Genomic DNA, 15,518 nt, shown 5'->3' with positions numbered 1-15,518 from the left:
TATCGCTCATCCATCAGTTTAATCGGTTAGTCTCGGGTTTTAGTGACTTTTTAATATGAATATTTTAAAAAATTAAATTGAATTGTTAGATCTCCGGATTAACCGGTATAATCACAATCGGGTTGAATTTAAAAACACTGATTTAAATACAAAAATATTTTAAATACACACTCTTTAAAAGTTAACAAAATATTTGTTAAGTTATTAGTGAAATTTTTCATCGTAAAATATTCCGCGCTTCCAAAGCGCGGGTCAAAATCTAGTTTATAAGTTAAGCGATGAATCCAAAACTTCGAATCTAATATCTATACTAATTTACCTAGTTACGCCTCGAATAAAAACTTTCAATAGTTTAGTTAGTTATAACTAGACTAAAATGAAGAAAGATTGTAAGCCCATGTAACAAAACTAGTTTACTCAAAAACACTATAATGCAGAAAAGATCAAAAAGAAAGTGAAAATTTGAATGCGCATCCAGGGAATCGAACCCTGGTCAGTACCGTGGGAGGGTACTATGATACCACTACACCAGATGCGCTTTTGTTTAAAACACTCCTATTATTTATTTATATATCTTATATGAATCACCTGCGTATAAAACTAAACATTGTCCTATTCGTTTGCATATCCTGCGGTTTTTTTTGTTATAAATATTGTAATGATGTCCATATGGAAAGTCCTAGATATACTTGTTCCCCACTCCAAGTTAAGCTTTGTCTCCAAGCTATTGTATCCTATATAAGGAGATCATTATTCATGGAATAAGACAGACCAATTCTTCTCTTCTCTTCTCTTCTCTTCTTTACTTACAACACGTTATCAGCACGAGACTCTAAACCCTAGCTAAAATCCAGCGACCACAAAAACTCTAATTTCAGCCGCAACTTTAAACCGTCATATCTCCCTAACCGTAAGGATCCAGACGACGAGTAATATATCAAATTGAAGCTCTTGACGAGACGAATCCAGCGCCGCAGACCACGCATCAATCCGACTCCAGACGCGCCGTCACCTCCCAGTGCAAGCCGCGCCGTCAAAGATCATCCAAAACCCTAATAGCCGCCAACTCCTTATCTCTCTTAATTTCGATTTCTATTGTTCTTAGATCTCATACTAATCCAACTTTGAAACTTTCATTGTTGATTATTTAAGGTTTCTAAAAGAGGAACCAAGGAGAAAAGATCGGCAAAGATTAAATTTTGTATGGACAACAAGTGATACCCCTTTAAGGATGACACGCTATATGTCCAAACAAAATTTAAGGTCAATGTTTAACCTAATCCTAAAAACAGATTTGAATTTTAAACCCTAATCCTTAAAGTTTAAATCTGATTTTAAGAAACCCTAAACCCTAAAATATAAAGCATGTGATTATATGACTTTTGTTTTGAATGGACAACAAGTGATACCCCTTTAAGGATGACACGCTATATGTCCAAACAAAACATAAGGTTAACGTTTTCCACATCTTTTGGTCGATGATGCACACCATAGTGTGGCTAGACCATGATTTTCTTTTAAGTCAATGATGCATACCAATAGGTATGACTAGACCATATGAAGTAAAGGTCGATGATACATACTCTTAAGTACGATTAGACCATAAAACAAAATCAATGGTCGATGATGTTCACCCTCAGGTGCAACTAGATTTTTCACCTATGATTCACGGTGATCATCCACGATGATCCGCGTTGATCTATGATCCATGATGATCCTCGATGATCCGCAATAATCTACGATGATCAGTGATCCAAGGTGATCCACGGTGATCCTCGATGATCCACGGTGATCCACAATCACCGGTGATGGATGATGCGCACCACAGTGCAGCTAAATCACGATCCGTTTTATTTGGTCGAGGATGTGTACCGAATGGTACTACTAGACCATTAAACCGCATGGGTCGATGTAGCATACCATATGGTATGGCTAAACCATGCACTCTTCCATCCCACTATTTTCAAGGGATTTATAAATCAAATAAGTTGATTAAGTGATGGATGAGTTATGAGAAAGTAAATTTCTAAAGAGAATGCAAACTGGCCGTATGGCCCTCTTATTTGTTTGCTGGCAATGTGATTTAATTGTGTAATAGCCGAATGGCATTGGTCACACAAGCCATATGGCTTTATTGTTTACATACTGGCCGAGTGCCTTTTATTTCTTGGATAGCCAATGGCATCAGAAATTGTATGTACTAACACAAATCATTTTGATATGATTCAGATGTCGAGACTCCATCACTCGGATTACCCAGCCCTTGATCTCAATGGAGATAATTACCTTGATTGGGCGATGAACACTTCAGCCGATTTAAAGTCTAAAGGACTTGGGAAGTGTATCAAATACGGCAATGATACCCTTGCATATGAAAGGCGTAGAGCTGTTTTGATAATGAGAAAGCATCTCGTGAAGGATCTGTATGATGAGTGCAGTTACATCAACGATCCTTACGATCTCTGGTCGAGATTGAACACCATGTTCTTCGAGCCATTACTAGATGAGTCCATGAAAGAATGGAAGGCTCTGAGGTTCCAGGATTATGAATCCGTGGATGACTATCACTTTGATCTTATGAGAATCACCTATAGTCTTAAACTATGTGGTGAAGTGATAACAAACTATGACTTGTTAAGCAAGACTCGTGACACGATCCATTCAAAGGAAGTGTTGTTATCACAGAAGGCTAAAGGTTTCACAACCTATTACGACCTTCTCTCATACCTTTCAGCTCTTGAGGAAAAGAAGCAGAAAAGGAAAGTCAACCTCGACAAACTCGACTATGTTATGGAGATAAGTGCCGAGTATCAATGTGAGATGATATACGGTGATGCTGAAGAAGCTAAGAAAAGAAAATTCGGGTGGACTCATATAGATGATGAGATTGGTTTATTCATTGAATAGAGAACCAAATGTGAGCCATGTCCAAGATGTTATTATGGACTGGCCGGCTATTGTTTAAGCCTTTTGACATTCTGATTTCATACTTATGATTTGGTGTTTTGTTTTAAATATAATTTGTCATTCAAATTTCATAGCATTAATAAAAGTTTTTCTTTTATCTTGATTGATTTGCTTGAAAAATATTTTTGATTGACAAATGAGAATGAAAACTCGAGAAGAGTATGTCTAGACCACCACGCCTAAGGCATGGCCTTAAGAGGCATGAAATTTATCACCTAAGACCCATTGAGAGAGACCCAAAATCCCCACTGGCCGTGGACAAGGATACCACAATAACCGTGGTTGTAGATCCAATCATGGTCCAGGAGGGAGTAAAGGTCGAAATGGCATTACAAGCCACATCAAAATGGTTTCAATAATAAACCAATGGGCAAAGTAAAGAAAAAGGAAATGTTCCTTTAGCTAATGAAAATCGCCAAAGGCATACATATAAAAGAGGTCGAGACTACATTCTCCCTACTGATCTAATACTATGCTAAGGATCAGTGTGATAAGGCATAAAAGCCTAGGTAACCAGTAAGGTTCACCAATGAATTTATACACTTTATGGCATGACTGGATTAGCCATCCTGGTCCGAACTTGATGCAAAGTTTAAAATTACTAAGGCACAAAGAGTTATCCCATAAGATCTCACGTTGTGAAACATGTACACAAGGGAAACTCAGTAGGCTTCATTGTTCCAAGCAACACGAAAGTATAATCTGATCATAAGGGTAGTGAGAACAAAACCCGTGATCATGACCAGACCACAAATTCGTGTATCATGGTCTAAAACCATGCTGGCCATCCAAGCATTACGTTTAAGTGAGGACAAACAAACGTATTTTATAGCATGTTCATGAGGGGAAGAATAAACACTCGGTGTGGTCCATGACCATACTATAAAACCCGAACATGATAAGCCTGGCCGAAGGCCATAAGGCATTATAGCTTGGCCGTATAAGGCATAACCTATAAGATTGAGACTTCAAAAGTCTATAAGCTTGGGTAAACCACAAGAATACATGTATGAAAGATAAGATACATCAGGCCATATAAAGTGAGCATAGATATTCCCGTCTAAAGATGAAAAAGGGTCATAATCCAGATATAGACCATCCTAAGAGTTTATGAATAAACCACCACATACCCATGTGCCATCTAGGATGGAATACCTCATCTAAGAATGAGATGAAAATCGGGAATATATGTTGGATAAGAAAACATGATCTTTCTCCCACGAATTCAATGAGACCATGAGCCAAACAAAGGTAATCATATTGTGGCCAAGGTACACGGATTACATACAAGATGAATCCGACTATCCAACATCATGGAGAAAGCTATAAGCTGGTAAATAGAAAGTGAAAGTGGAATGGTTTTAACCATCCAAGTCTTGGCTAAGATCCTCGGACCAGATATACATGTACTGGACGTCCATAAACAAAGAAAGAATGATAGCCAGACAGACCCGAAAGAATGACTAAGTCATACCAGCTTAGCACCACTATATAAATGTCCTAGTAGAGACATAATCAAGTTGCTGTAAAAGTCTATACAAGATAGACCAGAATGTTCCATATATAATGAACCACGGATAGAAAAGTTAAGGTGCTCATAATGATAGATCCGGGTTCATGAAAGAGAAACCATACTAGACAATGAGATAAGACCGGCCGGTCCTAAGGTACAGGTATCATACAATGTAGCCTTGCAAACTACAAAGTATTCAATGATCCTGATAATAATAAAATCTCAATCGATTGTATCATGTCTAGAACGCGATAGAACGCGATGGAACATTATATAAGGTGTCGACACATACACACACTCATAAATGATAAAGAGAAAGCACTTGAGCATAAGATATATGCGAGGATCACTAACCCACGTAAGAGTACTCATCATAGAGAAATGAATGGGACGTGGAGTTATAGTAAAGAATGAATATGATGGGCGTATTGGCCAAATACATAAGATAGACGCCATCTAACCAGTGAACAGATGAGTCTTGTGAGGAAAAGAAAATCGTGAGCTGTAGAACATGAAAGTACAGACAAGTGGTCGTACATGTTGCTACATAAAGCATTCAAAAGGAATGGCTTGATCACACAAGGATACTCACAGGGACTAAGGAACAAGGAAATAAATTCCTAGGTGGTGAATGCTACTACCCAATATCGAAATTAATAAAGATTTGGACATCTAAGGAAGATGTAGTAGACATTGGATATATCACTGGATATAAAGGTAACATAAGATACCTTGAGAAATGAGAAAGAAGTTCTCATAGAACAACATCGTTCCTGCGTTGTTCATGGACTGAAATGCAGCTGCATGCGTGTATGTACACACGATATGATAAGACTAAGTGATGCTTAGTAGAAAGTTCTATAAGAACGTTTCTGATCAGTCCATATAGTAGTCAATATATTCCTTTTGTTTATACTTAAAGAAAGGATGATTAAGATGATTGATTCTTGGAAAGGCTATGAAGAGACTACGATGATCTATAGTAGAGATCATTAGCCGTATATGAATGTTGGGATCTATGATCCAACGTACCAAGAATAGATTGATCAAATGGTCTGAGAATCCATCGGATTCACGACCAAAGGGAACCATACCGACTAGGATCATGTCCGACCTAGTTCGACCTTAATCATCATTGGTCCCGACCAATCCATCCCGTCCAGCTTGTTCCGACCAGTTCCTCTAGGTCTTAAATCCGACCTAAACCATCCAAGTGAGAGGAACGTCCTATTGACCAAAAGTGGCTTAGTTTTGATTAAACTTCAAACTATAACACAATAACCACTTCATGAACAGGCCGTGGACATATACTAAAAGTTCATAAAGAGTTTTGGTCAAAGGATATGAATAAGATATATAGTGGACAAGAACATAATCCGGATGGATTATGGATGATGTCTTGATCCGGACAGATCATGGACATACAAAGACATTCATGGTCGAATTTATCTAAGAGAGATAAACCATATGATCCTAATGGACCATGAATATCATGAAAGCATTTTGTTGATGCAGGTTACCAGTCCGATCCACACAGTGCTAAGTCCCAAACCGGCTATGTTTTCACATATGGAGGCACGACCATTTCATGGAGATCAGTCAAGCAGACTATATCAGCCACATCATCCAATCACTCGGATATATTGGCGATCCATGAAGTAAGCAAAGAGTGTGTCTGGTTGAGACTCATGACACACCATATTCGGACATCATGTGGGATCACGGATGGTAAAGACGAGCCGACCGTTCTTTACGAAGACAATGCGGCCTGCATAGCTCAGCTCAAAGATGGTTACATCAAGGGTGACAAGACTAAGCATGTTCTCCCCAAGTTCTTCTTCACCCACGATCTTCAGAAAGAAGGAGAGGTCAAGGTACTCTAAGTCAGATCCAGCGAGAACTCAGCCGACCTCTTCACTTAGGCATTACCAACATGCACGCTCAGGAAGCTTATGCAGCAGATTGGTATGCGATCACTGAGAAGCCTTCAGTGATGTTCACTTCAGGGGAAGTAATGCGGCTGTACTCTTTTTCCTATCCATGGCTTCCCGTTTTTACCACATTGGGTTTTTGGGTTTACCATGGAAAGGTTTTAACGAGGCAGTATTCCAAACGCATTACAAACTCTAGACGGTTATGGCATTACAATCTCGGTTTTTAACGAGGCAGCATCTACGGCGTTCTGAAAGCACTTCGACATATTGGACATCAAGGGGAAGTGTTATAAATATTGTAATGATGTCCATATGGAAAGTCCTAGATATACTTGTTCCCCACTCCAAGTTAAGCTTTGTCTCCAAGCTATTGTATCCTATATAAGGAGATCATTATTCATGGAATAAGACAGACCAATTCTTCTCTTCTCTTCTCTTCTCTTCTTTACTTACAACATTTTTTTTTTTTCTGGTGACCAAATATTGTTCGTTTTGCATATACGTAACGTAATGAACGAATAACAGAGAAAAACCCTTTTGTCTGATTACAAACTTTACAGGAATTGATTATACAAAACCTCATAACACTCTTCTGAGTCCTAATATCCTTCAACACTTGAACGTACTTATTTGTTCATACATTCTTTTGTGTCAACTCTCAAATTCTTACACACACATCAAATCCAAAACCCTTTGGTCTCTTCATCTCTTATTTATCTGCAACCCAAGACGAGTCTTCCTTCTTCGTTTATTGTCGCGTTCCTACATATCTTCTGAAGGTCTATGTAACCAATGATGGTGTCCTCAAAGACCACATCCTCCAGGTTTGCCTCCTCGAATGTGGAACCTGACAACACCGTGTTCTTGAACACAGCTCCTTTTAGATCCGACTTCCCGAAGTTCACCCGATCGATAACGGCATTCGAGAAATTCACCCCTGCCGCATCATCAAAACCTACTTATACCATTTTCGAATCTTATATATATATATATATAGAAGATTGCTTACCCTTGAAGCTAGCTCCAACGGCGTAAGCTTTAGACATAACGACTTCAGACATGTCAGCACCATCAAACTTGGCACCTGACATCAAGGCTGCAGAGAGAGTCTTGCCTTTGAGATTAGACTGATCGTTTGTGTAGTCGCAGAACCTGAGATCGAGTGGCTTGTCATAGACCCCGTTTGCTTGACCTATCGTGTTACCGACAAAAGCCTGTTCACACCGGGTTGGATCTGTTGAAAGCGGGGGAAGTCTCTGAAACAAAAACATGATTAAGTTCTTGAAATCTTGAAACAGTTCCATCATTAACCGTCTCTAAGCAATTCGTAAGCTTTAAGATTGGTTCCATTTAAAAAAAACAAGAAATGTCAGTAATCAAGGTTATAGCTACAATGAGAGATATGATAATCCACCACAATATTTTTATATTTTTATTTTTTGTAATAAAAAAGTTAGTTTCAATTCTTTACCGGGAACCTAAGCAATGTAAATAGTCTCCTCCCAACGCCCGAGTGAGGGGAATGCCAATTACACACTCCTTTACCACTATTCAAGAGAAAACATAATGTGGGCTGACCTGGTTAGCAGCAATGACAGGAGAGGCAACTGTAAGAGTGAAAGCAGAAAGAGCGGCGCAAGCGAAACATCCAAGCTCCTTCACAGGAAACAAAGTCTTCTTGATTCCTTGATCATTTTCTCTAGCTGATCAAGATTGCATAAACGCAAAAACCACACAATCACAGAACAGAAAATCATTTTTTTTCTACATTCACTCACTGGCAAGAGCTAAAATATGAATGAATGTTCCCTACTCTACTACTAATAACAGACTATTACGAAAACAATGGGGGCATTTACCGGAGCAATGTACAAGAGCTACGAAAGTTCTCCGCTCGGTGGAACGGCGGAATCTGCCGGAGAAATTGGGCGAAGAGAGATGATTCGTGGAGAAGTGGACAGGAAGCGAAGCCATGATTATGAGACTTTATTTTCTCTCTGCCATTGGGACAACGGACAACCGTTGAGTTTTATTCCTTTTGGATCATGTCTATGACGTGGCACTACAGATCAGATGATACACACTTATCAGCGTTTTAGGGCGTCCAACCTTCTTTTATTGGGCCGATTATAATATCATCCAATTTAATATCCGTAAGCCCAATCGAATTTTTGAATTCTTCTTCAACCACTTTTTAACCGCTATACTAACACTAGTGAAATCGACCGATTCATTTTATTCATACAATAAATTGTACGTATACTTTACCTGTGCTAAATTATACATCAACACAATTTATATTCAAATTTCATATATCAACTAACAATTTTAGATCGATTCATCCATGTTTGATGCCCCCCAACTATAGACTTTAAATGATTTTTATTTTTTATTCAATTATTTATTTAAAATGTAAAGACACGTAAACACCATTAAATCCACATAAACATCCATTATCATTTGACTAATAGAGACATGATCAAAGTATGAATCGATCTAAAATTGTTAGTTGATCGAATATAAATACATTTAGCATATGTATCGTATATATGTACATATTAGAACCACGACTCTTTGTTGACGCATAAATTGACCGATTTTTCCTAAAACAGTAAATTAAACATATCAACTTAAAAGAAAACAAATTGTATTACTATTGAATAAATAAATTCATATTTATGACTTTAAAAGTAAAGCCCCTCTTCTTTTCTATGTTTTGTTATTGTTTCTATATTGTTATAGCCTCAAGTTATACATCAGAAAAAAATTGGATATGTGACAGTAAAAAATGTATTAGATCGTATGCTTGTATAATGGTTTTTCTTTTAATTTTTTTGTATATTTTCAGTTGAAATTTTGTATTTTGTTGACATAAAAGCAATATTTGAACCGATTTGGATATGCGGTTAAACCGATAAATTCAGTGATCATATATAAAAATCATTATTTAAAAATCCAATAAAATTTACAAAAACCCGCAAAATTTGGTAAAATCAGTGATCCTACTACTGTTTGAACCGATTGATGATTTTTATTTAAATTTTTATTACTTTTATTTTAAAAAATTTACGTTATATTTTTTTATAAAAAAATTAAATCTCAAATACTATCAAAAGACACACCAAAAACCTTGATCTGACATTAATTTTTTTACTACCGACGAATCTATTACATTCTTGATATTTTTCTTTTGGTTATTTTAGATTTGATACATTTTTATTATTAACATAAGATAATTAAATATTTATTAATCATACTAATCTTGTTATATTTTTATTACATGTCATAATTTCTAACTTGTTACAAATTTTTAATAATTTATATTTTGTTTTTTAAATGAAAACACAATTTAGATGTTTTACTATAACTTTAAAAATAACTTGAAATTTCTCTCATATTTGCAGTAGTTATATATAATTATATATTAAAATTAGTTAAACGTAGCTCGCGATCGAATCAATAACCCAGTAAGTAGGTAGTCCGATTCACTATCCGGATGGGGTTTAAAAATATTGCATCAAAGTTGTATAGTGAAAGCACTAGACGTATAATTAAATTAGTCATATTTCTCTATTTATACAATTATTAAATTCTTGATTTAGAACAAACAAAAAGTTGAGACCAGTAAGAAAAGTTTTTTTTGTACTAATAGATCATATTTACACATACAAATTTTCGGAGCCTCTCTGAGGTAGAGGTAGCTAACAATGAATCGATTTTCCTCTAATCAGACATAAATCCAAATATTCAAATATACTAAATAAGCTGAAAAACTCACCTAGACGTTAGAATCAAATTACACAAACAAAACCTTTCACTACCGTTAAAGACTTTTGTTTCTTCCTTTTACTCATATCATAGGAGAGATCTTCCGTGGAGGATCTTTTCTCTGGAAGTAACATCAACGTCTTTCCCCTTCAACCACTCCTTTCCATGATCTCTTGCCTCTTCTTCTATTGGACCCCACACTCCGCCTGTCAAGATTTGTCAGATAAATCCGTACTCTGATTAAGACCCCTTTTCCAACCGCCACTTACTGCCAAAGAAAGAAACATCTGTTCCTTATCATCCCCTCCGTCTACATCAAATCTCTCACTGACCCTTCTTGATAGATTTCTCTACATCAACAATCTTTCAGTAGTGTTTTGAGTCTCCTTTTGACTATTGAACAATAGCACAAATCAGAGGATAGATCTGGTTTTGTGTTTTTGGACCCCACCATAGCTTTTCACATGACCCTGCCATAACCATGTGCTTGTGCCTAGCAAGAAAGGAACAATGGCATCTGATTTTGTTTTTCCAAAGTTCGGAAAAAACACAAACCAGTATTCTTCAAGTTACAGTCACAGGCAAGCCGTAGTTCTGAAACGTTCTGATCCTTCCGTCCCAACCACCTGTTACAATGACCATACCCCAAGCCAGAGAGCTAGTTGATCTCTGGTATGATGATTTGAGAAACTTGTAGTGAGATGCAGTCATTGAAGAAAGAGGATTTGCAGGCAAGTTTTCCTCAGGCCACGTAGCGCTTCCTTTGGGAACTGATCCAGGGACGTATCCTTCGTTGAGGGATAAGCAAGGAGGTGAAGCAAACGGGAGAGCTGTGGTGTTGTGATGATCTGAGAATCCACACCAGGTTGCTGCTACGGATGCATTGGTGGAGAAACGTTCAAAAGATTTAATCTTCTTGGTTTGGGAAGATGAAGAAGAATCTTCTATTTCCTCTCCATTGCTCCATATATATACATTGGAGTCCTCACAAGCTGAAACAATGTGCTTTCCATCAGACGTTTGAGACGCTGATGTGAGGCTTCTCGTCTTGCAAACGCCTTTGTATTTTCTGACAACATCGTTGCCTTGGAGGATTCTGACTTTGGAATCCGCAGAAACAACAAGAACTTTGCTCTGGTCTTGTGGTAAGAACTAGAAGGAGAAAAAAAAAACATGCATATAGATTTGTTAACATCTCACAACGTCAAGAGAAGTAAACAAAACAGAGGAAGAGAGATTAGTACCTGAAAACCAGTTATTCGTTTGTTTGAAGACTTCTTTTTGTGATGCAAATGTATCTGAGAGTCCAGCTCCAAGTAGTCTCCAGACATGTTAAAGAATCTGCAACTTCCGGTCAGAGAACCGATGATTCCTCCCTGTCCATCCGGACGGTAACACACTGCGGATATAATGTCTTTGAGATCAGCCCAATCAACAACGCTGCAATCAGAAATGTTCCAAATTCGAACTTTCCCATCAATTGAACCACTCATGAAGTAGTTCTCATTTACAGGGTTGAACTGAACAGACGTTACTGCCAAAAAAAAAAAGATTATATCAAATCAATGTAAAGCTGCAACTGAGATAAATAGAAAACAAAAAAGAAAAAGAAGAAGAAGAAGAAGCATACCATAACCATTGTGAGGGAAAACTCCACGGCAAGCATTGCTACCGAGTTTCCATAAACGGACAGTTTTATCCATTGACGCCGAGAGAAGACACTACAACCATGAAGTTACATAGCAAATGTCTCAGTTTTACACTTTCATTAAAGCAACGGTTGCAAGTTAATGAAGAAAGACTTACATTATCTTTTGACCATGAGATGTCCAAGACTTCCCCAGTGTGTCCACGGAACTCATATAAAGGTTTCTCCACTAACCGGAAAGCTTTAGGAGGAAAGACAATGCAGGCTGAATCAGATGTTCTCTTGAAACTCTCTGTCGTCTTGTTTGGTTTGTCCTTCTCATCCAACAAAACCGGTTTCAACTGGGAAAGATCGTTCACCTCGAAGTACATACAAGAAGGGTTTATCTCGTTAAGGCAATCCTTTCGCAGTCTAGATCTCTTATCCTCAACGACTTTCCACACGCGCACAACCCCATCTTCACCTGAGCTCGCAAGGTACTTCCCATCGCAGCTAAACTTCATCGCCAAGATTGAACCGTTGTGAGCTTTAATATCTTGACTCTGGTAAAGACCTGAGAGCTCCTTGGCTTGTTTCTTACAATGCTTGACTTTAACTCTCGAAAGTACATCACCATAGCCAGAAGAAGAAGCTCTTATTCCATCACCGACCTTTGTATCCGCGGAACATCCCATAGAGAGCAGCCTCGTTAACCAACCTTTCTTGAAGCTAGCGAGCCGAGAGACGTTTTGGGTCTGCTTCTCTGTTTCCTTCACCTGACAACAACTGGAATCAGAACTTGCTGTCACTGAAGAGCTTTCCCTTCTCGTCACATCACCACAACCGCCCACATTTTTATCAACTCTCAGAGACAACTCCTCTGAAACTTCCACCAGGCTTGAACCAGAACCAGAGGAAGACACCTGGCTAGAAAAACTGCTGAACCCTCCTTGCTCAGCTTCAACGCAAATCTCTCTCTTCAGATCTCCTTCGACTCCCATCCACTCCAAGAACTTCCTCCTCCGCTCCACAACGCTTCCAGGTGAATCATTCCAAACATGGAAACCAAAAGCAGTTGGATTCATCATCATCTCTTCCTCGTTGGCATCAAAGAAGTGCAAGTCTTCCTCTTGAGACAAGTAATCCATTATTCTGAGTTTTCTTCAAACAATAAAACCCATCTCAAAGAAAGAACAAATGCTCTTTTTTTTTCTTCTTTATCTCTCAAAAGTGGAATTCCCCCAACTGCCAGTTTTGCTTCCAACCAAGCAACCTACAATGGCTTTTATATATATATAAAAATAAATATTATTATAAATAAATAAAGAAGTTTACAAAATAAGCAATCACAGAGTCCGAGAAAATGAGTTGCAAAGATGAGTTAAAAAATAAACATCAATCTCAATCCAAAACCCATTGAACCTAGTCTAAGCTCTCTCTCTCTCTCTCTCTCTCTCTCTCTCTCTCTCTTAGGCATTTCCACGAACATCTTATGTGGTCTGATCAATATTGTAAGCAACAAGAGAGGAGGCTCAATTAGCAGTACAAAAGTGAAAAGATCTCATTTTTAGATGCTAAGGAAACCAAAAAGATTGCGTCAGCACGAGCATCATTGAAATTGCTTACGTGGGTTTGTTCCTTTTCACTTGGTTTCTTCAATACACATCCCTAAGAAGAAGAAGAAGAAGTCTTACACACACAGACACATTTTAAAGACCATGTGAAGTGACCAAACCAGAGAGAGAATTAAAAAGAAAAAAAAATAGTACAGGAGATGAGTTTTTTTTTAATTAAAAAAAAGGGAAAGGATCGAAGGTCTCTTGTTTTTTCTTAATTGAAAGCTGTGAAAGAGACAATAAGGAAGAAGAAGATGGATTGTCCGAAGAAGGGCACTAGAGTTTTCGAAAGAGGCACACGATTCTTCTCTCTCTCTGACCGTTTGCTTTGCCTTATTTAACCTCTCTGTCTTTATTGTGATTATTTTCTTAATTATTCGGTAATTAAATCTATTAACCCACACGAGCATGTTCTTTTCTGGGAGCATGTTTTTCAGACATTTATTGTTAATATTTTTCTAGATCTTTTTATGTTGCCCTGTAGTGATTTATATTGATTGGTGAGGAGGATGAACTATTTTCATATTAGAATGAATCTTTTAGATGTGAAGTTAAATTATTATTTTTTTTAACTTCTACCATTCCAAGCCGGGGTGGGCACAGAACGGATATCCGGAATTTTAAAGATATCCGTGATCCGATCCGTGCCTTACGAATATTCAATTTTTCGATCCGATCCGATCCGTAACTTTTCGGATATCCGGAACATCGGATATCCGCGAATATCCGCTTTTTCCGGATATCCGATTCGATCCGTAAAAAATAATAAAAAATTAAAAAAATAAATAAAAATAAAAGAAAAAGAAGAAAATCTGAAATAAAATAATAATATTTCATTACTTTTTTATAAGAAAATTACATACTTTCAAAATTTTTAATAACTAAATAATTAATTTAGTGAATAAAACATTATAAAACTTATATAAAGATATAAAAGTATGTATATTATATAATTTTATAAACATGTATACATATATATGTATATAACGAATCGGATCGGATATCCGTTTCTAAAAATATTAGTATTTGTGATTTGCTTCGTCATTGACGGATATTGGATTTTAGTATTTGCTTCGATTCGTTAAGTTACGGATATTCGGATTTTTCGGATCGAATCGGAACGAATAACGAATCGAATCAAAATTTACGGATATTTTGCCCACTCCTAATTACAAGTTACTATGAGTCTATCACCAAGTCCGGTTTGCAACGACCAACGACCATGCTCTGCAATCAAATTATGTTTTAATTTTTTTAATAATATGAGTTAGTGATTTGCGATTAAATCCAAAAAAAATACTAAATTGTGATTTGTGTTCACAGTTGTAGATTATATAAGTGGTACTCTCGCAGTGCCAGATAAGTACCAGGGCCTATACCGTAACACATCTTCAGAGATGCAATGTGATGGAGTTGTTAACCAGTAAGTAGATGAAAAAAACAGTATTATTGGGTTGGTCAATCCATCTACTTTAGTTTCAATAAAGAACAATTTTAATTACATTTTGTCATCGATGTTTTACACTATCTAGAATATATAGTTATTCACTCAATTTTCTTTTTCAAATACCGCTACAATATAATTTTTGTTATTTAAAAGTTATTTGAAATGTTTAGGATACGCGAGACTAACTTATAATCATATAAACAACGGAATTTTTGTGAGATAATGATGATATGTATTGTTCTTAAATTATATTCGTATTCATCTGCATTTGATTTATAATTTATTATCATTTCTTTATATGTGACTACCACCGGCAAATTCTATCGAGGCTGGGGGAATACATATCATAAAAAATAGATTCTTGATTACATCCATCAATCTCGTCTTCTGATTGCTTACTTTCAATCAATAATTATATTCGTTATGCGTAGATTTCTCTTTAATTTTGCATTTATAAAAAAAAAGACAATTTGTGGTACATGCTTTGTTGGAGCCCACATATCTGCATGATGACTACGCGGCATGTTCCGCATTCGATTTGCCTTTGATCAGATTCGAGCTATAATCCTTTGATCTTAATTATCTGTCACATTAACAACTTAATTTTACAGTTGTTTGATACCTTAATTATTCGTTGTATAATGAA

At 36.9% G+C, this 15,518-nt stretch overlaps 2 protein-coding genes, 1 long non-coding RNA gene and 1 other non-coding gene across 5 annotated transcripts; 1 reads left to right on the top strand and 3 right to left on the bottom strand.

Annotated features, from left to right (window-relative positions):
* Positions 1 to 467: 467 nt before the first annotated feature.
* Positions 468 to 538, bottom strand: TRNAG-CCC (transfer RNA glycine (anticodon CCC)). Its single transcript has one exon. It is a non-coding gene; the product is annotated as a tRNA-Gly (tRNA).
* A 244-nt stretch (positions 539 to 782) lies between these two features.
* Positions 783 to 7,081, top strand: LOC130500305 (uncharacterized). The gene is made up of 2 exons (XR_008938909.1): positions 783 to 1,263; positions 5,996 to 7,081. It is a non-coding gene; the product is annotated as an uncharacterized LOC130500305 (long non-coding RNA).
* Positions 6,934 to 8,433, bottom strand: LOC108823967 (thylakoid lumenal 17.4 kDa protein, chloroplastic). The gene is made up of 4 exons (XM_018597283.2): positions 8,274 to 8,433; positions 7,993 to 8,117; positions 7,424 to 7,670; positions 6,934 to 7,351 (listed from the first exon to the last, which is right to left on the bottom strand). The coding sequence occupies exons 1-4, from the start codon at positions 8,386 to 8,388 to the stop codon at positions 7,128 to 7,130; spliced, it is 711 nt and encodes a 236-aa protein (XP_018452785.1). The 5' UTR covers positions 8,389 to 8,433; the 3' UTR covers positions 6,934 to 7,127.
* Positions 8,434 to 10,029: 1,596 nt separating this feature from the next.
* LOC108828381 (uncharacterized) lies at positions 10,030 to 13,828 on the bottom strand. Of its 2 annotated transcripts, none has more exons than XM_018602050.2 (5): positions 13,436 to 13,828; positions 11,989 to 13,091; positions 11,813 to 11,903; positions 11,427 to 11,716; positions 10,030 to 11,334 (listed from the first exon to the last, which is right to left on the bottom strand). In XM_018602050.2, the coding sequence occupies exons 2-5, from the start codon at positions 12,955 to 12,957 to the stop codon at positions 10,747 to 10,749; spliced, it is 1,938 nt and encodes a 645-aa protein (XP_018457552.2). In that variant the 5' UTR covers positions 12,958 to 13,091; positions 13,436 to 13,828; the 3' UTR covers positions 10,030 to 10,746. The 2 variants fall into 2 exon arrangements, with proteins under 2 accessions (XP_018457552.2, XP_018457553.2); XM_018602051.2 differs by having other exon boundaries at positions 11,989 to 13,082.
* Positions 13,829 to 15,518: the final 1,690 nt, after the last annotated feature.

Source organism: Raphanus sativus, chromosome 9, assembly GCF_000801105.2.
Source record: "Raphanus sativus cultivar WK10039 chromosome 9, ASM80110v3, whole genome shotgun sequence".
Classification (NCBI taxonomy): domain Eukaryota; kingdom Viridiplantae; phylum Streptophyta; class Magnoliopsida; order Brassicales; family Brassicaceae; genus Raphanus; species Raphanus sativus.
Note: the sequence above shows the minus strand (reverse complement) of the source record. Positions and strands in the feature narration are given on the sequence as shown.